We start from the raw sequence: 23,087 nt of genomic DNA on the forward strand, positions 1-23,087 counted from the left end.
CATTTAAAATTTCTCTCTCTAAATATTCATGGTAAGAGAGAAAACCACAGAAATGGAATCTTCTTTAGTGTTAACATCATACATTTTCAAAAAGAAGCTATAAACATAAGCAAACATGTTTACTATTTCATAAAGCAGAAGATTAAATGAAATGTAACCTGTAGTTCACCAAATGAAGACAGTAGACCTGCACCATATGCTTTGATCTTATCATCTTGCTTGCAGAGCCCAAATTCCACAGTAAACCAATAAACCTAAATTTGGAGAAACACAATGCAAGAAGGATATCATGTAGAGAGACTAGACAAGGCCTTTGACAATTTGCAGCTAGTATAACCGTTAACACATTTTTCACTTGAATATACTTTTCTAATAAAATTGCTATATGTGTAGAATTGGTGCATATTCTTCCCCTAAATCCACTGATTCCCACCATTACCCAATGTTTTGTTAATAATACATCATCTAATTCCAAACAGTTCCATTGTAAGCTGCACTATGAAGGAAACAGATGTGTTTCTATCTAAATGTCCCAAAATAAATATCCAATGTAAAAAATGTGTAATGGGTACCATGTTTAAATGGCTCAATAGGGCCATCTTGGGGGTTCTGATGACATTTACAAACCTTCAGTCTCCTGGTTCATGATGTCACCATAACCCTTTGATTGCAGTGGTGGACCACATTACCCAGTTACCTGTTATCTATCTATCTATCTATCTATCTATCTATCTATCTATCTATCTATCTATCTATCTATCTATCTATCTATCTATCTATCTATCTATCTATCTATCTATCTATCTATCTATCTATCTATCTATCTCAATCCTGAGAGCTCGCTCTTTCCTATCTTCATCAGACTTTGCTTTTATTTGATTTTTACGTAACCATCTACATAATAAAAATAAACAGTTTGAGCTGGGATTGAGTCAAATCTAGTGCATAACTGTGAACGACGGTGATGCCAGTTTATTTAATGGTCCAAACATTACCACAGTCTCTGCTGCTGAGATTTCTGATGTTTGTACAATACAAAATTGGTTTGGGATGAATGCTCACAGATAATTGTACCAGTGGTTCAGTTGTGATATCATTTGAATTTTTCCCTAGTGGATCCTGGTGGGGGGGGGGGGGTGTTTAATACAAAGTTTCTGATATGGGGTCATATTATTCAACTAAAAATCTGAACTGCCCCAAATGGAAGCTTCAGTATACATTGGGCACACCTTAATATTTAGACACTCTTTCCAACAATTTGCAGCACAGGGAAGAGATAATTCATGCTGATCATCCTTTGATTGACAAAAAGAGTACCCCAAAATACTCCTTGAACTAAACGCTGAAGGATTATCCCTATCCTTATCGCCAATGGTAAAATTGCTATGTTTAAGGATCAATCTAAATCATGCTAAAAATCTAGACTTTGCCAAGGTATGTTTTTTTCAGTCTTTTAAGTTCTGAGACGTGGACCTACTCACACACATGGGCTATGATTGTTAATGGGAGAAGTGTGGAACATTTTATCATCCATTGAATATCAAAACATTTTTGAGTTTGCAACTTTAAGTCAGTGTGCAGCACAGAACAGATTTTGCAAAATGCTCTATGATTCAGAATTACATGATATAAATCATGATTGGATATTCTGAGTTGTACTAGTAACCACTATTCCTAAACTTATATTTATGGAAGCATTTCAAAATTGCACAGCTTTCCTTGATGCCAATGTTTCATTAATTTCATGTTACCTTAGGCATTGATGCATGGTCAGGACACAATGAAAAATTGTTATGAGCTGTAGCTCAGTTGATTGGTCTCGGTTTGAACAACCAACAATAACTATACAACCCTGTAACCAGAAGAGTCAGATGGACGTAACAGTATATTATTTTTGTAGCTAGGCGAAGTGGACAAAAAATTACAGTTGAAAACATTGTCACCTACTCCTAGTTTCCTAACTACGCTCATTCGTTGTTGATTTCAATTAATAATTTCTTTGGGAAAACCATGAGTGATCCACACCAATGTACGACTGCTGCAATCAAACTTTTGTCTACTATTCATGGGATGCACACTTCATTTCCTCACATACAAAAAGTAGCTAGAAACTAGGAGTGTGCCAACTTCACATATTGTAACTTCACATATTTACACAACATTTCTGGAAAATTGTGTGAAGTTATGCATACTTATGCAAATTGCAAATTTAGCATTTAATGCTTTATGTTAGTATGAAATGAGCCCTTCTGTCCATTTTGTAATGGAGGATGCGTTTTGGACTTTAAAAAATAGCACCAAAAACACATGTTGTGAACAACACCCATTTGTATCTCAGGTGTTTAGGGGATAAAATTCCCTTTGGTCTCTAAATATTTTTCCCTAGGACCCCCTGTTTATTTAAATAAGTTGTTGTTAGTTGTTTACTTACCCCATAGAATAATTTTTGTGGTATAATGGCGTAATTTGGGTACTTTTACAACACAAGAGTAATTCGAAATTTCCAAAATGACTCAAATTTGCTAGTGTACGTGAAATTTCACCCAGGCCTAATAGAAACTGCAAAATTATGACCAACACTTAGAAAATTGCTAAAAACTATGGAGAGAAAAACGTGACGTTTGCTTTACAACTCTGCAAGTTCCTGGAATCTGGGAAGAGGGCAGCAATCCTAGCACAGAAAAACATACACTATTATGCACAACACTGTTTCCTATTTTTTTGAAGACCCCCATTTCGCTGCATATTGGCCATTTTCTATGTTCCCTCAAGGGGAATCCACAAACATTGGGTACCTATAGAATCCCAACAGTTGAGAAAAAGGTGGAAAAGGAGGAAGCAATTCGGCCTGAATACCTTGGATACCTTTTGTAAAAAGTTATAAGACCTAGAACAAACTGACCCAAATCTAAAGGTGCAGCTCTGGGGGAGAGCGGGGGGGGGGCACTTTGGATGTGCCTTATACGCTGTGGTGTTAATAGTTACATGACTCGATTATGGCAATGTAATGCTAGATGGTATTAAAAAATCCATTCACCCACCATTTAAAACATTGATCCATCTAAAAGTAAGACTAATCTCTGATCAAACAAATTGCAATTTTTCACCAATCATATGAATATTGAACTGGCTCCCACTAGGGGCTATGATTAAATGTAATAGCGGCTGTTTAACATACAAAGCCATACAGAGGAGAACACACTTACATACTTAGCTAACCCATTGATGATATCAGTGGGCTCTAAATCCTCTAGAAGAAAACCGCATGAAGTTGGGAAACACAATTTGACCGGATTTAATCTATATGTCCAGATTAAATTTTTAAAAACCAGTCTGGAGATGAACAATTTAACTGTACCCCCTTTTTTAGGCTAACTTTCTAGAAGCGTATATCTTTTAAAGATTTTGCTATACGATATAAGATTTATGGTAAACATTTTACAGTAAAATCATATTGTCCAGCTGTGGTGTCACGTTGGGGGCTGTGCCGGACCGGCGTTGGTGTGGAGCAGCCGGGAGGCTGGTGATTGGCGTGTTGGTGCCTCAGCCCCACTCTCGGCCCAGGGAACTGAACCGGCCGCTTCAACGCTGCGGGCGACGTGCCGTGTCTGGAGTGCTCCGGGGCTGTGAGGTGGATGCGCCGAGGCCTGTTAGACACCCGGTGCCCACGCCGGGAGAGTCCGAGACAGCGCTCAACTGCACTCGAGCCGGCGGTCGGTGGTGCCGATAGCGGGGGTGCCTTCCGGCCAGTGGCATCACACCGATCCGCCCGACTACCTGAGATGCATCTTAGGTGAGAGAGAGCGCTTGGGGAGGTCTAGCAGCGCATGTGGCGCCCCTCTTCTCGAGCTGCAGTGCCCTGGAGAGAACTTTTGGCTGCAGCCCGCATCCTCTAGAGGGGCCACACGAAGATCCCTAAACTGGCAGCATGTAGTTGCAGACGAGCATAACATGATTACATCCAGTGTGCTGGATACGGATGGCCCTTACTGCCCAACATCCAATACACCAACAACGCACCAACAAAGATTAAGCTGAGGCTGACTGTCGCCACTGACCCAAATGTAAGTGTGGGCAAGGGACCCCTGGCTTCCGCGACCTCATCACTCTCACAGATTGATTGAATCATTCTTTTACCGCCCAAGCCAGTACTGAATAGCTTTAGTACGGTCCAGACAATCTCCAGAGCCCCTTTCCATCTACACCGTGAGTGTTGCCCGGTTGAGCAACAGCAGAGGAGTTGTTCCCCAGCAGAGCCTGACCATTTCAACTTATCATTATCAGCGAATACTCGCTCTCAGGTCAGCGATCTAGATAGAACGACTGATAGTGGAGTTGTGCCTATCTTGCAAGTGTTTCCATCTTTCCAGGTCCAGGTAGAATCAGCTACTGGAGACACAAAAAATATCCTCTCATGGAACCTGGCAGGTATTAGCGAAAGTGTAACTGCCCACATTAGTTGGACCTTGTTTCTCAACAGGAAATATGTCTATTTCAGGAAACCTGGTCCCAGACTCCCATACATATTCCTGGGTTTAAGTCCTTTTTTGAACCGGCAGTTTCTGCTAAAGTGGGTCGGGCTTCAGGGGGCTTTCTTTATTTTGGTAAATCTTTCCCTGACCTGCGAATTAAATGAGCTGGCTACCAATAACCCGGACATTTTGGGGATAAGGCTAGCCTAGGGAAATGGATTAACTGTCGATATGTACAATGTATATGCCGGGAGCAGTAGAGGTGGTAGCTCACTGACTCTCCTTGCCTTGGATAACTTATTGGGAGACAGGAATGTCAGCTATCCGCTGATAATTGGCAGTGATTTTAATGTTACATTCGAACCCCTGGATTGGATCAAGTCCTTTGACGTGTCCGAAGTTTTGGAGGGTACCCTCGTTGCAATTACCCCAATCAAAAAATGGTCCCATACTGCCCTTCAACTGAACGCAATCTCCCTGGAATACAGGCTAAGGGCTACCAATAAACGAACCAATTCCGACAGAAGTGGTGGGATGACCCTTATAGGAACAAAGGGGTCAAGTCGGATCGACTATATATTAGTGGATCTGACCCTGTGGCCTCAAGTCCAGGACCTATTATACACTAGGCCTGCGACAGTGATCACAACTCCCTACAATTATCTATTAGCCAACTATTTTATTTTTATTTATTTTGAAAGTTTTATATAGCGCGAACAAGATCTTCGCAGATATCAGAGCGCTTTACAGAGGAGGGGAGCATATATACATAGATACATCAATAGTGTTAAAAGTACAGTGAGGTGATATCATAAACAATCAAGTAAGACAATTTCAAAGTCGAACAAAAATGCAAAGGGTTCGAACAAGTAGTACAGATCAGTATCGAGTCTTTGAAGTTGATCCCCAGTAGTGGTTCAAGTGTATTTAGCCATGAGGATCGCTTTTACTTCTTTCTTGAAAAGTATGGTAGATGGGATGAGCCTGGTTTCAGGGGGGAGTGAGTTCCAAATCCTGGGAGCCATTCCTGAGAAAGAGCGTTTATACGTTTTTTCCTTGCGGAATCTTTTAGGCTTTAGCAAAAGATTGTTTGTGCCTCTAGTGTTTCTGGAGCCTCCAGAAATCGTCAGCTTCTGAGCGAGGTATCTAGGTGAGCTCAGGTGGACAGCCTTGTGCGTCAAACAAGCAATTTTCAGGTGTATTCTGGCTTCAAAAGGCAGCCAGTTCAGGGATTTGAAGTCAGGGGAAATGTGTGAGTGTTTTTTTGATCCAGTGATAAGTGTCGCTGCAGCGTTTAAAGAGGCTCTTATGGGTGCCGTAGTAGCTAGGGGGAGACCGCAGAGGGCGGTGCTGCCATATTCTATTCGAGGTATGACTAATGATTGTACAGCAGTTTGGAAGTCTTTGGCTGGCAGGAAGGGTTTAAGTTTCCTAAGGGTGTTGATTTGGTAGTTCGCTCCCTTAGTTGCTTTGTTGATGTGTTCCTGCATGCTGAGATTGGTGTCAAGTGTTATGCCCAAAGATTTCGCTGAGTCCACGATGGTGGGTTGAACATTGAGTGCCGTTAGGTGTTTAAGCCACATTTGTGCGGTAGTGATCTTTGCGGGAGGTGAAATCAGAAGGAACTCTGTTTTAAGGGCATTGAGTTTGAGATGATTAGCGGCCAGCCAGGATTGGGTGCTTCTGATCGTTGAGTTCAAGAGCGTGATGTCTTTGGGTGATTCTAGTTTGAGATAAAGTTGGGTGTCATCAGCATACATGTGGAAGTGTACATTGGATTCTTGTAGCAAGGTGGTGAGAGGTTCCATAACTAGGTTGAACAAAGTTGGGGATAGGGAGGATCCTTGTGGTACGCCTAGCGATGCAGGTCTTGGCGCGGACATCAAGTTGTTGCTCTTGAATTTCTGCGACCTGTTATGCAGAAAGGACGTGAACCATTTGAGCACAGTTCCAGATAGGCCCATTCTTGTGTTTAATAGTTCGAGTAAATTCTCATGTTTGACGGTGTCAAATGCGGAGGAGAGATCAAGGAGGATGAGGAGGCAGGTATCGTTATGATCTAGGATTTGAAGGGCGTCGTCAATTATGTGAGTCATAGCAGTTTCAGTACTGTGATTTGCTCGGAAGCCTGATTGATGAGAGTTGAGGAGATCAAACTGAGTAATGTGTTTAGTCAATTGTATTTGTGCGCATTTTTCCAGCAGTTTGGCAAGAGTCGGAATGTTGGTAATGGGACGGTAGTTGTTTAGGTCAGAGGGGTCGGCTGTAGGTTTCTTTAGCAAGGGTGTGACTTGTCCAACTTTGAGGGAGTCAGGAATGGTTCCTTGTTGAAGTGAGCTGTTAATGATTTTAGTCCAGAGTGGAAGGAGCGACGGGGTAAGGACTTTAACAGCGTTAGCAGGAAGGGGGTCCGTGAGGTGATTGGATGGTTTCAGAGTGCTGAGCAGTCTGCCAATTTCTTCTTCCGTGTAGGTGACAAAGGTTGACCAAGTGGCATTGTTTTTTGGTTTAGTGGGTGCTATGCAGTGGGTTTTGGGATAGAGGCTTGCGTCCATGAGGAGATCATTCTTTATGTTGTCAGTTTTTTGGTTAAAGAAAGAGGCGAAGTCTTCGCAGGAGGGAGCTTCGCACATAGTGTTGAGAGGTTGGGGTTGTTCTTTGGATTGTGTTCGGATAAGCTCAAACAGCTTTCTCGGACGATTTTTGGCTTGGTCGAGCTGATGGCTGAAGAAGTCTGATTTTGAGCGTTTTATTTTCCTGAAGTAGGCATTTCTCTTTTTCTTCAGGGTTTTTAGGTTCAGTGCAGAGGGAGCTGATCTCCAGGTGCGCTCTGCCATTCGCATGGCGCGTCTACCGTCATTGAGACTGCCGTCGTACCAGGGATTGGAAATTTTTGCGGAGGCTTTTTTTAGCTGCAAGGGTGCGACTTCATTAATTATTGAGGTCATAGTGTTAAGATAGTGATAAGTCAAGGATTGGACGTCCTTAATGCCAGTAGGAGGAAGCAGTAAGTTGCAGCTGTTGGGGGGCAGAGAGTTTGAGTTTAGTTTTTTCATGTCTCTTTTCCAGACTTTGGGCCTGGCGGATTGAACAGGGTTAAATTTAACTTTTTCATTGATGAAGAATGTGATAATATGATGGTCTGACCAGTCACAGGGTTGGATAGATTCGAGTTGGATAGAGGCCTCTTTGGAGATGATAAGGTCGAGGGTAGAGCCTTTCTCGTGTGTCGGACTGCAAATTTGAGTGAGGTCAAGGGCGTTAAGGAAATTCTTCAGACCTTTTACCACCGCATCATTATGATCGTTCCAGTGGAGGTTGAAGTCACCAAGGTATATTTGTGTGAGTTGTCGCCCGGAGTTGGTTGAGATCATATCCATGATTTGTTGGGAGAAGGTAAGGTTGTCGCCGGGTGGATGGTAAACGCCGTGAAGAGTGCAGATCGGTTTGCCCTCACTGATAATATCGAGGCAGATGTATTCACAGGAGGTTGGGGAGGGTAAGGAAGGGGAAGTTACTTTCAAGACAGAGAGGTTGCTCCTGTATATACATGCGATTCTGCCACCTTTTTTATTGCCAGACCTGTCAAGTCTGGTGATGTGGTAGTTGGGGGGAACCAGAATGTCCATTATAGGTGTAGAAGATTCTGTTAGCCATGTTTCAGTCATGATGATTAAGTCAAGATCCAATTTTAGGATGAGATCGGCGATAGCGGAGGAGTGTCTAGCGGCTGATCTGCAGTTGAGGAGAGTGCATTTGAGACGGGGTGTGTCGAGGGTGGAAGGGGGTTCTAGAGCGAGGGGGACTTTACTCAGGTTACTATGGATAGCGATTCTCTTGTTCAGTGTGGGGGGTCTAAGGGGATTGGAGTGAATCGTAGGAATGGCAGTGAGAGTGTCGGTGTGTTGCTATGGGGAGCTGAGTCGTAGGAGCGGAGGAGGGTGATTGTGTCGAGGTCCGAGAGAGGGTTGCAGGTGCGATGGGGGCGGTTTTCGCGGTTGTGAACAGGGATTGAGGTCCAGTGCGGTGGGAGTCGAGTGCGAGAGTTCGCCGCCCGGGTGGAGGACCAGTTGGGAGGGGAGGTGATGGTGGAGGCGCGTGAGGGGTGTCTGGGGTGTGTGCTGAGTGATTGTTTGATGATGTAAATGTCTTGTTTGATCTGGTGGAGGGTGTTGGGTGAGGGGTGACTGGAGTGTGATAGACATAGTAGTTGTTGTTTGATGATGTGCATGTCTTCTTTGAGCTGGAGGAGGGAGGCCGTAATGTAGTCCAGTGTGGGAAATGTGTTGGAGGTGGGGATGGGAGGGTCGGGCGTGGATGACATAGGGGAGAGGTTGGTGGTGTGGATGAGAGTATTGGTGGTAGGCGGAGTGTGCAGGGTGGAGGATGGGCGTTTGTTAGTGGTGAAGGGGGTGGAGGTTGGGTAGTGGGGGGTGAGACTGGGGGGGGAAGTGGGATTGTAGATGGTTCTTTTTTGAGGGGGTGTAGTTGAGTTGATGGAGGTGGTGTGTTCTGTGTGATTAGTTAATGGGTGGAAGTGGGGGCTGAGAATGGGGGGGATAAAGGGTGGGGTTTGCCTTTGTGTGTGTCGGTCTGATGCTGATCTAGGTTAGGCGGGTTGTGGGTGGGAGCTGTGGTATCAGGGGTGAGAGGAACGGGGATGAGGGCTGGTGTGTAGGGGGAAGGGGTGAGGTGGTTGGTGTATGAGGGAGAGAGATCTATGTCTGTGCTTGAGGGGTGTGGGGTAGCTACGGTAGGTGGGTGTATGGCTAAGGTGCCGGGAGTGAAGGAGAGGTGCATGTCGTTTTGGGTGGGAGCTGTGGTATCAGGGGTGAGAGGAAAGGGGATGGGGGCTGGTATGTGGGGGGAAGGGGTGAGGTGGTTGGTGTAAGAGGGGGAGTGATCTATGTCTGTGCTTGAGGGGAGTGGGGTAGCTACAGAAGGTGGGTGAATGACTAGGGTGTCGGGAGTAAAGGAGAGGTGCATGTCGTTTTGTGGCTGGGCTAGGTTAGAATGAGTGTGGTTTGAGGCTGTGGTGTCAGGGGTGACAGGAATGGGTGTGTTATGAGAGGAGGACAAGGTGAGGTTGGTGGGGGGAGGGGGTGCCGCTGGAATGTGTGGGTGAGGGATCTATGTCTGTAAATGAGGAGTGCGAGGTAGCTACATTAGGTGGGTGAATGCCTAAGGTGCCGGGTGTGGAGGAAAGGTGCGTGTCGTTTTGGGGTTGAGCTAGGTTAGAAGGGTTGTGATTGGGGGCTGTGAATTCAAGGGTGATAGGCCTGAGGGTGCTATGAGTGGGGGTCCGGTGATTGGCGAGGTGTTGTTTGAACGTGGGGAACAGGTTGTCTAGTAGTTCCAGGTTCTTATCTGTGGATTGAATTAGGATAATCCCGTTATTGTATATAGTGATGGTGGTACTGCCCGGGAAGAGTAGGGATGGTGTGATGGAGAGTTTTAGGCCATGCGCGAAATTCCTGGAGGTGGAGACGGTGAGTAAGGTGAGGAACGCTTTTCTCCATTGGGCCCTGCGTGTGGTGTGGAAGATGATATCAATGTTCAGTGAACCATTGACTGGTGAGAAGTAGGTGTCTGTAAAGGGAGTTTCAGGGTGGGACCTCAGGAAGTTGTGTTTAAAGCGTTTAGCGGCTTTTTTAGTGAGTGAGGGTGGGTAGTTAATTCTATGTGTGTGCTTGCCGACGGGTTCCATGATGGGAGGACAGTCTAGGTAGGTGTAGTAGGGAGGGTGCACTGTCATAAACAGTTGCGTGGACCAAAAGTGACACTAGTGGGTGCACAATAATGCTATATGCAGAGTACAGATGCAGACAGTAATAGTGAGATAATGGGAAGTGACACTAGTGAGCTGCCAAGGTATTTGAGGTAGTAATCGGTGCATACAAGACTAACACTTGAGATGGGTGCGAGTTGCACAAGTGTGTAGGGTGCACAATAAAGATATAAGGGAGCAGAATACTGATGAGGACTGTAAGTTACATGGAGCAGGGGTGACACCAATGAGCAGCTAACAAATATGAGGTAGTAATCAGTGTATACGGGAGGGAACAATGTAATGAGTGCAGGTTACATCAGTGACAAGTCTATGTGCGATATTCGTCAGTGCATTTTAAGAATAGGAGTGAATTCGATGTAGGTTATAAACAAGTGCAGAACAAGTAGAAATATAATACTGACAAAATACTGGAATAAAATAACTGTGCAGAACATAGAAATATCTAAATCGAAGGTGACAATAGTGAGTAGTCAAAAAATGTAAGGTACAGGAGTGACAAAATACAGTTGCACACACAAATTATATGAAACAACAAGTGGCATTAGTGAGCAGAAAAAGAAACATATATGAGGTAGCAAACGGTGCATTACCGGTGATGATAAAGTGGGACGTGCAAGATACAATTAGGAATATACAATATAATACCACTGTAAAAGGCAATAATATATGGGTAGCAATAGGTGCAGAAAAAGTGAAATGTGCTGGTTACAATTGGGAATATATTAATATTAGAGGTAGCAATCTGCGCAATACATATGTTCAAAATATAGGTAGAAGTATAATACTACAATAATAGGCAGACATTCTTTCACACTAGTCTAAAATACTAAAGTCCAATAGAGACTAGTCAAAAATGGCCCCCAGATAGTTCAGATCGAGACAGTAGTCCTCTGTTTGTTGCTGTTGCTTCGATAGCAGGGGAGAGCAGCTTCCCTTCGCAACCATGCAGGCAGGGGGAGATAGAGATATTAGTCCTCTGTCTGCTGCTATTACTTTGAGCACAGGGGATGGGATTACACTTTCTGTTTAAGCAGGCAGAGCTCAAGGCTAGCTGGGAGGAATTCTTATCTCTGTGTGGGGGAGTTAAGCTGATGGGCCTCGTGGGCAACAGAGGTAGGGGGGATTTATTGCTACAGTTTTATGGCCCCAGCCATTTTGAACAAGTTAGTTTTTAAAAAAGAGAGCAGGCGGGTGGGAGAAGTAAATACCTTAAGTTTCTGTGTGCCTGTTAGTTTTGCCTGTAGAGTTATACAGGAGCAATGCTTTAGACCATGATGTTGATGATCCCTTCCGCTTCGTAGATGTGTAACTTCACTCACTCCTATAAAAAAAGTTATTTTTGTTTGTTGAGCTGTGCTCTCGCGGGTCCGCTGCTCGAGAATGTGATACCCCTGTGTTTGCTAGCAACCAGCGTCCCAGGCCCCTCTCAGCCCTCCAGACCGTTAGGATTCCTCTGCTGCGGAGCGGGCGAGAGAGGGGGGGGGTTGCGTTGTCGTGTCCCGGTGCTGCTATCTGTGTCCTCTGTTGCCTTCAGGAAGGGGTCCCTGCTTCAGGTCGTAAGTGGGGGAGGGGTCCGGTGTCCTTTTCGTTGTGCAGAGCGGGACTCGTATAATACGCTCTGCGTATAATGTCACTGCAGCCCCGAGTGCCAGACTCGTCAATGCAATAGCGGGCAGCTGGGGGGCAGTAGGCGGCAGCGAGGGGCTGCGAGGTGAGGGCCAGGACAGCAGCGCCGATGTCCGCTGTACTTTTCGTTGTGCAGAGCGGGACAACCGCTCTGCATATAATGTCACCACACTCTGGTGCAAGAGAGGGGGAGGGGGTGAGCTTCCGAACCGGTAGTCGCCTTCAGAAGCGGGTTTACCGCGCCGCGAGACACCTGCTGCAGATACTCCTCGCGAGGTCATTAGAGGCTAGGTTCTGCGCCCGATCGTTTGCGTTCCACTGCGGCACTGTGAAAGGCGAGAGGTTGGCGGCGGGCAGCCGGTGGGGCCAGGACGAGGATGGCGTTGTCATCCAGCATCCGGCAGCCGGTGGGGCTAGGGTGAAGTTGTCGGCTTCAGGGGCAGGAGCCCTTCAGGTATCCACAGTCCGGTGGGGGGGGGTGAACTTCAAGTCGACCGCCGAGCCTCCATAGGATCGAGGCTTGTCGGGAGCAAGAGCCCTGCAGGGTATCCACACTCCGGTGTAGGGGGGGGGGGAGCTTCAGATCGCCCCCTGGCCCTCCGCAGGCAGGAGACTCAATGGGAGCAGGAGCCCTTCACTGTATCCCCAATCCGCTGCAGGCTCCACAATCCGATGCAGGCTCCACAATCCGGTGCCGGGGGGAGGGGGTGAGCTTCGGAACCTCCGTTGGCCCTCCGTGTAGGCTCCACAGTCCGGTGCAGGGGGGGAGGGGGTGAACTTCAGAACCTCCGCCGACCCTCTGTAGGCTCGAGACAGTCCGCTGAGGGTGGTGATGTCTCCAGGCGATCCGGACTGATAGACGAGTGGCTAGTGGGTTCCAGCCCTCCGCCGTACGAGGTAGAAAGAACAGAAATAAATAAAAATATGTTGGTTACAATCCTGTTACTCTCATGTAATCGGTTCCACGGAGCGGTGGGTGCTGTCAGGGATAAATCCAACAAGTGGGATCCCGAGCACTGGGAGCTCTTAGCAAGCTCCTGCTCCTGCTCCGTCGGCCATCTTGGCAAAAAAAAAAAAAAAACTATGGGGGAGTATTCGGCAGGACTCTACTGCCCCACTATGCACAAGGGAGTTGAGTGCCACAAATGATAAGCGTCTGCTTAAATGGCCAATGATCCTGGCGGACAAACTTCAAATGCAAAAGTTCAATGAAGTTCTAGCCGAGTATTTAGCGATATTAGAACCAGCAAGTATCGACTCTCACTCCTTGAACACCTGTAGTGCCCTTCACGGAGCATTCTTCGAGCAATTGGCTAACTTCTTTTACATCCCCTTTTCAAAGACCAGATCCTTCCAGGGTAGCCGCCTTTGAGCAAATCTGTGGTACAATATAGACTGTAATCTTGCTAGAGCAAGATTGACCACAGCTATTAAAAATAGGGACCAAGTAAGCATCCGTGAATGCAGAAGGGCCTATAAACTGGTACAGTGCATAGTCAAAAAGCTATGGGATGAAGGGAGATGGGAAGAACTAGAGGAGGCTATTGGTCATCCTGACCCTCAACAATTCTGGCTGTTAGTGGCCAAGACAAATTTTGAACGTAACCCTCCCCTGGCCAACAACATTACATCAGTAGAATGGTACAATCATTTTAATGAGCTATATTCTTTAGGTAATACTACTGATAGTTTTCGGATGCCCCCCAGCTTGGGCGTCCAACGAAGCATAATTGAATATCCCAGGAAAGAGATTAAGAGCTTGTTAGATGCCATTATACCTGCTAAAGCCCCAGGCAGCATCCCAGGCGATCTCTTCCACGCTGACATGGCGAACTGGGCAAATTACTTTATGAACTTGGCCAATGACATTGCTGGAGGAGGAAAGATTCTGAACTCGTGGAAAGGGGCGGAAGTGATTCCAATCTTCCAAAAAGGGGACAGGTCTAAGCCCTCCAACTACTGCCCAATTAGCTTGATAGATTGCTCTCAAAAGGCCTTTTGTCGCTCGCTTTTAACTAAAATCCAAACCTGGATGGATGAGAAGAACATCCTTTCTCCCTTACAGGCAGGCTTTCGACGGAAGACCAGCACTGTTGACAAGGATTTTCGCCTTCTCTTGCTATATTGGAAGGTGGTTGTGTTGGGCAAAGGCAGCTTATATCTTGCCTTTATAGACCTCAAAACCGCCTTTGACCTTGTCCCCAGAGACCAACTCTGGCAAACCCTCATAAACATTGGAATGCTCCTCGAAATTCTAGAACCCTTGGTCAGGTTGCATGAAGATAAGTTTGCACGTGTGAGGTGGGGCAACCAGGGGCAACTTACCGACCCAATTGAGATCTGGCGCGGGGTACACCAAGGGTGCGTCTTGGCCCCTACCCTGTTTTCCCTTTATGTCAACCAGTTTGTCGACCTTTTATGTTCAGCTCCAGCTAATGCCCTTCATTGACGAATCAAATGACAGCTACTTTGCTTTTCGCTGATGATACCCTTTTGGTATCTACAACTCCAATGGGTCTCCAGAAGCTCCTTGACAAATTTAAGGCTTTCTGTGATGCGAGGGGCTTGGCTATTAATACCCTCAAAACCAAGTTGATGATAATGAAGCCTTGTAAATCTTTCAAACTGAACCTGGTCCTAGATAATGTCTCTTTGGAGAGGGTTAGCTCCTTTGAATATTTGGGCATAGAGGTCTCCGATAGCATGACCTGGAATAATCAGTTGAACAAGGCGTCCCTAAAATTCTCTCAGCTAGCAGGGGCATTGCGGCGCGAGATTTGCTTATCATATATGAAGCCTGTAGCCCCAGTTTTTAAACTCTACAGCTCAAAGGTTGTGAGTAGTGTACTCAATGGGACAGAACTGTGGGGTCTGGTGGACACAAGGATATTAACAACAGTTGAAAACAAGTTTTTTAGAAGTCTTGTAGCCCTGCCCCATAGCACCCCCTCCTTCCTTTGAAACTGGACATGGGAGTTAGGTCTATACATGACCGAGCGAGTCTGCGCCCCTTGCTTTTTTGGTATAGGTTGATCACCACCCCCGACCTGGCCTCTTATGTTGCTGCTTTTAATGAAGTGTCCGCCCTAGACATTAACTAAAAAATTGGGTTGATTAAATATGTTAACACTGTTCAGGCAGCAATTGGCCTCCCTAATGAGCCTGCTAGCTCTCTACCATGGTACTCAAAGGACCAGCTAAAGCGTCAATATTGGCTATGGGTAGAACGACCACCTATTCGAGGATTCACCATGGTTGTTTTACCTGATGATTTTTTAGACAGAAAATCCTCGAAATACCTTGAAAAATACCTTGATATCATCAAAGTGCCTGGGGACAGGACATTGTATAGCCAGGTTAGGTTTGGCAGGTTACCCATCAATGCCTTTACCAAACTTTGGCTAAACAACTTCAGCCAGCCCAAGGGATGCCCATCATGTCCTGACCCAAACAAAACTGTGGGCCATGTTTTCTTTGCATGCCCAGCCTACGACAGAACAAGAAGGAATTGGTTGGTTCCACCATGCAGACAGTTGGGGACCCATAGCCATCTTGACGCACTACCGATTTTAAGATCATATACAAGACCATCCTTTGTATGTGCCATTGCAACATTTCTTGGCCGGTTCTGGGCCATTAGGCGAAGGCTCCTGTCCACTTTTCCTTGTGCCAGGGAACAGCTGTAGTAAAAATCTTACGAATCAAGGGTGCTTCAATCCCTATGATCCTGTTTTTACCCTTCTTCTCAAAGTTTTGATCAAAATTTTTTCAAATTGGGGATATTGCTAGTCATTATTGGATTCACACTTTATTCCTGTTTTATCCTTTTTACTTGATTTTTAATTGAGTACACACATAGAAATGCTGCATCTTAGCGATTTCCTCTGTGTTTACAAATCTCATTACATGATACTTGACCATTTGAACCTGGTGTACTAAATATCTATTTTTACTTGTGTTAACTGTATCATGGGTTCCACTGCTAAGGAAGAATATGTGTGTATCTTGTATGGTTTTACAACCAAAATAAAGATTATGATAATGATATTGTCCATGAATATTTCTTTTTTCTAGCTGGTGTACTTCAATTCAAGGATACTTGGGAAGCTATTTGTAATGCTTACCTCTCGTGAGGTAGTCAAAACAATGTCTAGAGAAAGTGCAAATATCTGCTTGTGGATTGTCATCCTTTGAAGTGGACACAAAGCCACATAGTATATGAAAAATCAGTATTCAGAATTTGCATTGGTCTTACAAGTTATTTCATCATCATCTGTTATGGTTTATATGTTCTCTGATGATGATTCCCTCCTCAGATTGTGCACTAACAACTTACCACTTCTATACCTCTGTTCTCAAAATGATGATTAGTGAAGAAATATCATTCTCTATCTAAATACCACGAAGTTCAAAACGCTCTGTAAAATGATAGCAAATAAGAATCATTCCCAAGACAAGTACATATTTTCTGCTTCCAGTCTTTTTAATTCTTTTTGCCTTAATATAGTCTAATGCATGGCATAACTCTCTTGTACATGAAATGTGTTGTGCTTTCCATAAAACAAAAGAACCCTCAATGGAGACAGTATGAAAGAAGATTGCAATGATACAGAAGACATTTCTGAAAACTCACTATTATGCAACACATACTTTTAAGTTACCCCTGCATGTATAGGGGTAAGAGTATCCATTAGTACCAATGATTGAGTAATGTTGGCATAATCTAACCTCTCCCATATACTCGCTTCCATTACTCTGCCAGGCAGAATTGAATATATAAAAAAGCTGTCTATGTGTACAGAGACTCACAAGTAGATAAAGAAGCAGAGCACGGAGAAGGGGCTTGCAAATTATGGAAACAAAGTAGGGCATCCATTTCCTTACCAGCTTTTTTGTTGCTACCATCGGACAATCCTGTGTGACCATCAAAAGTGTTTTGAAGTCACCAACAATCTCTATATTTTTCACTCTAAATTCAGAAACACCCCCTGAGGTGATATGAAGAATTCAAAATCAAATGGGAATCGCTTGTTAATGATATACTCTTTTTTTCTCATATAGGTTTATTTCTGAGGAACACAATTTCCATGTTTTGCTTAGTCTTTCTTACTAACACTTGTTGGCATTTGATCAGCTAATGAAGCTATTAGTATTTATAAACCTAGTTGGTATTGGGGTGTGCAAACGTTTAACTTCACTGTGAAAGAGTACAAACTTGCAAAGATTTACTCTATATAAGGGTGGCCTTCGTCAAGGAAAAGTTAAACTTTTTTCTCAGCTCTCGATGTTTTTGCTGGAGCAGGTTTTCCAGTGTTGTCCACTACCTTCATGGCTGCCATTAACCCTGCAAACCAGAAGGGAACGCTCCAGCACCCTCTGTTTCCTGCTTGCTAGAATGTCCACCCTGGAGAGACTAATTTATTCATTGAGGTCTTCTTCATATGAGGATTATTGTTTATATCAAACATTTATTTTACAAATTAGCTGCACACACTAATGGAACTATTTTAGACATCAGTCATTGGTACAGGAGACCAGAGTGGTTCCACACGCCACTTTCCTGGAGTCAATGCAGACACAATGGAGGTGCATAGCACAGGCAGTTGCATAAGCAATGTAAAAGAAAATGCAAGGAAAACATGCTCTTTTAGTGCCTCCACTATCAGACCTTTACGCATTTTGCCACGTGTTAACCCTATCATGGTGCATGTGTGCTTTCCTATCTTTTCTGTACTGATTAATTCCATTTCAGAGGCCTATAAATTACTGACAATGGGGCCGCACTGTGTTTTAGATTCAATTATTTCAAATTCCTGCCTTTTCACTTTCAGAGCAGGACACATTTTATCAAATATGTTTCTCCAAATCTCTTTCATCTCTCAGGCACATATATGTGCATTTATAATTTTAATAACATCCCATAGCATCAAAGCAATCTTGCAGTATATGAGTTCCATCATACTGTCTGTATTATGTAAACCACTGTATAAGTGGTCACAACTTGGAAAAAGCTTATCCCATTCTCAGTATTAATGCACAGTTTTAATTTGGAATAGATATTATACGTTACCGTAGCAAGTTTCTCAATGTACTCATCTGGGGCACCAAGGGATGCAAGTCCAATTTCCTGCAAAAATCAGGATAATCATATTAAATGCTAATTGAGAAAGAAACAGTAAATAACTATGGTTTAACAATGGTATAATTTCTAATAAACAGAAAGGCTTAGTGAATATCCAAAAGCCTGTAAACTATAATCCCAAAAGCATCATATTTTTAAGGGGCAATGGTTATATCAGAGAAATTGGATGGACTCTCTTGGGTAGTGTGCTTTTCTTGTTCGATTAGGAGAAACCGAAATAGGTCATCTACTTTGAAGTCAACAAAACCTTTAACAGTGTTTCACATCAATCCCTGATAAGAATAAAATATCTTGTTTCATGAGATATTGTTAAACGGTAGCATGGCTCAGCATGTTATGTCAAGGGTGGATGTGAAAGTGAAACCAAGCCCTCCTAAATTTCTTGCAAGAAAAAGAAAGGGGGAGGAATCCCTCTAAAATTCCTCTAAGCCTGACTTGCTAGACATTCTAGACCATTATTTTTTTCCCCTTTAGAAGAAGAAAACTTGTCAAAAAGGTAAATGTTCCGTACCTATAACAGTCAATTTGAGCTTGTAGTGTTGTAGAGCACATTTTGTTCACTATCCTCCTTCCTAGTGTTGGGTTTGAGATTTTAAAAGTTGCTTTTGCTTGGTAGAATGTTTTTCGTTTGGAGAGTGCAACATATGATTTCCTAGAAACCCACAATGACCAGGACAATGACTTTATGGTGTTTTCCTCATCAGGAGTAATGTCTGTGCATAAGGGCCTTCATTCATGAAGAGATTAATGTAATGATGTAAACATTCTATACTTTACCGCATACAAGGTGGTGGGTGGGCACATGTAAAACAAAAGCACAGCAAACTATAAACCAAATGTAACATGTAAGTATTTTTTTCCCATTAGCTGCTTGTGTTACTGTGGATGACATGCTCTGCACTGACTGTAAAGCAGGCTATGTCCTCCTCCAAAGTAATATCTTATAGCAAGAAGTAACAACTGAATTAAATACTGTATTATGGATCCTTTTCAGTACTTCAGCTTCCCTTCTAGCATGTAAGTCAATACAGTAATGGTTTAAGAATGTGTGAGTAGGGTATCATGTTGCTTCCTTGCATATGCCTGTTACTCGAATACTTCCTAAAATGCCATTGATGCCCCCTTTTTTTATGTCGAGCCTAGGCAGCGCATGAGCTGTCTCTTCTAAATATGCTATATTTACTCTGTGGGCTTACAGCTCACCCATTGATTTTGTATTCACCCCTTTGATTGGCATTCAAAAATGCTTACTTGCTAGTGGTTAATCCTTCTTCTTTGTCCCTCTTTTTGTGTTTTGTTGGCTCCAACAGAGCACTACCCATTTACTTTTTACATTACCCTTCTGTGCCTATGTGTTGATTTCAGGGACTATTTTTTCTTTCATTTCTGCTTTAGTCACTGTTTCCCCATTTTCAGTGGTTCAGCTTCAGCACCCATCACTTAATGTTCCCGTCCCATTCAAATACCACAATGAAATGTCAGATGCTGTATTCAAAATCACCTCGTTAATTTATGCTGACTTCAAAGTGCGGGGATTTCCCCAAAACCCCTTCCGCTTGGCTGATTGTTGCTTTAGCGAGCCTCGGTCACCGGACCTTCAGCATCCCAACCTTGCATCACAGTTAAGGGTAAGGCTTGGTCAACTCCCGTTGCATTTTCTCTGATGCTTGTTTATATAATGTGAACTCAAGCGACCCGGAGGTGTTAGAGTGCTTTACATGAGCACTAGTTACATTACTCAATGTCAGATAACTTTTTAGGGGCATTTTTTAGAGAGAGCCAACTCAACTAACCCAAAGGTGTTGAAGCGCTTTACAAAAGTGGCAGTTACATTACACATGGTCACGCTAATGTTTTTGTTATTAGATGCTTGGAGATTAAGTGAAGCCGATGCCGTCCATGTTTATTCAATATTTCCCCTCTACCTGATAAACGGGAGTATTTTGTTGCTGTTGCTATACCCAGTTGCAATGCCCAGCGCTCCAATACCCAGAGGGGTGGAACAGAGGGCAGGGTATGGACTTGATGGTCAACAGATGGTGCCAGCAGCATTTTCAATAGAAAACTCTGGAGAAGGGTGCTGGTGAATAGAGGCCTGGGGGAGGAGAGATGTGATGTCTCTGTCATTGGAAAGTACTGCACAGCTTTTTTGTCATAGGCTGTTAAATACTCTAGTGATGCAGTCACACACAAAATGTTATGGTGTTGTTGACTCGCATTGACGGCACTTTTCTTTCTGTCTGTGCTTTGAAAAGCCTTGTATTGTGTTCACAAATGTTTCCTGAGACAAGCATGTGCTACTTAATCACACTGCATGACCCAATGTGTTGTAATTGAATAGCTCTTCAATCCCTGGTGGCACAGCACCCCGAATAATGTGCTGCATGGCTAAACACTTACAAGGCCGAAAGGCGAGACCTCTTGACTATGCTAATCCTTGGTTTACTCGCATGCGCTTGAGAAATGCTTTATGTGTATGCTTTGTTTCACAATAACAGATTAAGAATACAATTAACCATCAGACTTGCGTTATATACCTTTGAAATGGAGTTGCTTAAATTTATGGTCGGGCTCAAGCAATAAACAGCTGTTTTGATTTTCAAAATGTGGTTGCAGTACTGGCTAGGATATGGCCTCAGTGCGGCAGTGGGGAATCTTATTTCCAATACACTTACACTGAACAGACGGATTCCATAATTGTATTCCTCCATAAGCAAAATGGTATCATCTGATTTCTGGTGTGGTCACAAACTGTTCTCTCGTATAAAGTAGCTGGACTCAATGTAAGATGCACCAACCACCTTCTGATATATTTTGTGTTGCTTCCCACGCCCCTTGCTTCTGATTTTTGCCCCTACTCTTTTTTCTTTACATTTTACTCAAGTATCTTTCTTTGGATTGTCCAGAATTTGTGGTGGTTCTTTCGGGGTCTTACTCTGCTCTGCCTCAGAGATGTCTGTGTTATTCTCCCACGCATCTATCACTACTTAAGAAACATTGAACCCTGCTTCCTGGAAGTTGTTTATGCCTTGAAGCTTATCTTTCCTTCTTGTGTCTTTTCTTTGGAGACAAGTGCTGAGCAACATATATTTAATCAGGTGGCAGGAGGCACCATGACTACAGGAACAAGACTAATTTTCTTGTGGATGTCCAGGCTCAAGACGAAGATGCAGCTAATGCATCAAACTCTTGACACCACAAGGAGCTTGGATAACGCTTGGTGGAATACTTCTTTTCATTCCTCCCACAAGGTCTTTTTGGCATGGATTAAAAAATGTTATATTCTCTGTTTATTATATATTCTTCATAATACACTTTAATGGAAGCTTATTCCAGCCCTGACATTTGTAAGTGCAAAGCGTATTGGACAATGTTTTGATCAGATACTGTTTTTGCAGTAAGCACAACACACTTCTATTTTACTGCATACCATGTTGACACCTTGCTTCTAATAGAAGTACCATATAGTCCGCTAGAAGATAAACCTATCTGAAGTTTGTGAGGCCTATTCACAAAGTGCATTGTGTATTATATTCTGCAGTACTACTCACAAATCTAGGCGCAGAGTTTACACCTCTCCATTTACTACATATTCAGAGATCTCCACCACAACTGCAGAGTCTGCACATGTAAGTATTCGTTCTAGTACTAAATGTACTTAGAACTAAATGTAGGAGGGGAAAAGGGGACTGGCTAGAAAATGGACTACATTTACAAATAAAAGGGAGGGGTAAGGAGTAGAGTAAGGAGAGGTTTAGCAAGAGTCAGGAAGGGTTCAGGAGGAGTTTAGAGGTGGATGTCAACCCACCCAGTAAAGAATAAGCACCTAGCTACTCACAAACTGCATTTCTATAGCTATTACTGTGAAAACGTGACCTAAAACACTAGTAAAGTCCACCATCTCAAAGCTGAAGTAATTCTAGCACCTCACATGGCCAGCTACTGCAACTGCAACCTTAGAAAATAATGACGTTCGGGACATAAAAACAAAACCCCTTGGGAAAAATTGTTAAAAGAAATACATTCTTTAAAATGGTTAAACAAATGAATCAATGTAATTTAATGTTACAAATCATTTATCACAATAGTACATATTTTTTTATTTATTTACAAAATACTTTAATGACCTTTTTTACATTTAACATTTAAGTAACAATAAATAATTGTAATATATAAAATATTACGCGTAATAAATTATATATCACTTTTAATAATTAATGCATAATATAAAAAAAGTTATGTTAGGTGGAAATGCATTTTTTTTATTTATAATTCAGAAAAATTGATTTTAATGCATTATACTTCAATTATTTAAATATTTAACCAAAATACATTATTAGTGCTATAGCATTGTTATTTACTTCTATATTTAAAATAAATATGTAAAATTAATTTAAATTAGTACGTATCACAATAATATTTATAATCGTTTTACATTTTATCTATATTTTATCAAATCAAATTTCAAATCTTTATTTCGATCATAAAAGATCATAAAAGATATACACAAATACAATAATCATTAAAATACCAATATTTTTTTATCATAAGGAGACTCCACAGTCAGGTCAGAGATCTCTGCATGGTACAATATAGCGAACATTTTTAAAAGTTCAGTGATGCAATAACAAGCAATTCACCTAAAAGAATTCTTCAAAGAAATAAAAGTAATAATATTCAAAAACAAATACTAGATGGCAGGTGAGTTCAGAGTGAGCACAGCATATGAACTACAATATTATATGCAACAAACACCCAGTGATTGGGTCTGTTCTAGTTACAAGTTGTTCAAGAATAATTTATCCTTTAATCTCACAAAAATATAGAAGTGTACATCATGTGCCAATGATTGCCCGTTGTGTATTTATATAGGTAACTTGCTGGCTGCAGATATGAATCCCAACATTAAAGGTGTCTTGTTTCTAGGTGTTTGCTCTGCCCAATTCAATGATATTCAATTATTCTCATTTTATCCTCTTGAGATTTAATAATGGTTAGGTTGGTCTAGCATAAACTCAAATTGTGGACTGTAAACGGAAAACAAGTTTTATTGTTC

At 42.9% G+C, this 23,087-nt stretch overlaps 1 protein-coding gene across 2 annotated transcripts in view; it reads right to left on the bottom strand.

The window, feature by feature from the left end:
* Positions 1-23,087, bottom strand: part of PAH (phenylalanine hydroxylase) — a 237,327-nt gene that overhangs the window by 13,396 nt on the left and 200,844 nt on the right. For both annotated transcript variants that reach the window (XM_078674775.1, XM_078674766.1), the window contains 2 exons: positions 17,960-18,016; positions 159-254 (listed from right to left, as the gene is read on the bottom strand). In XM_078674775.1, the coding sequence (XP_078530901.1) occupies positions 159-254; positions 17,960-18,016 (153 nt within the window). The remainder of the gene's footprint in view (positions 1-158; positions 255-17,959; positions 18,017-23,087) is intronic.

Source organism: Lissotriton helveticus, chromosome 1_1 (genome assembly GCF_964261635.1).
Source record: "Lissotriton helveticus chromosome 1_1, aLisHel1.1, whole genome shotgun sequence".
NCBI lineage: Eukaryota > Metazoa > Chordata > Amphibia > Caudata > Salamandridae > Lissotriton > Lissotriton helveticus.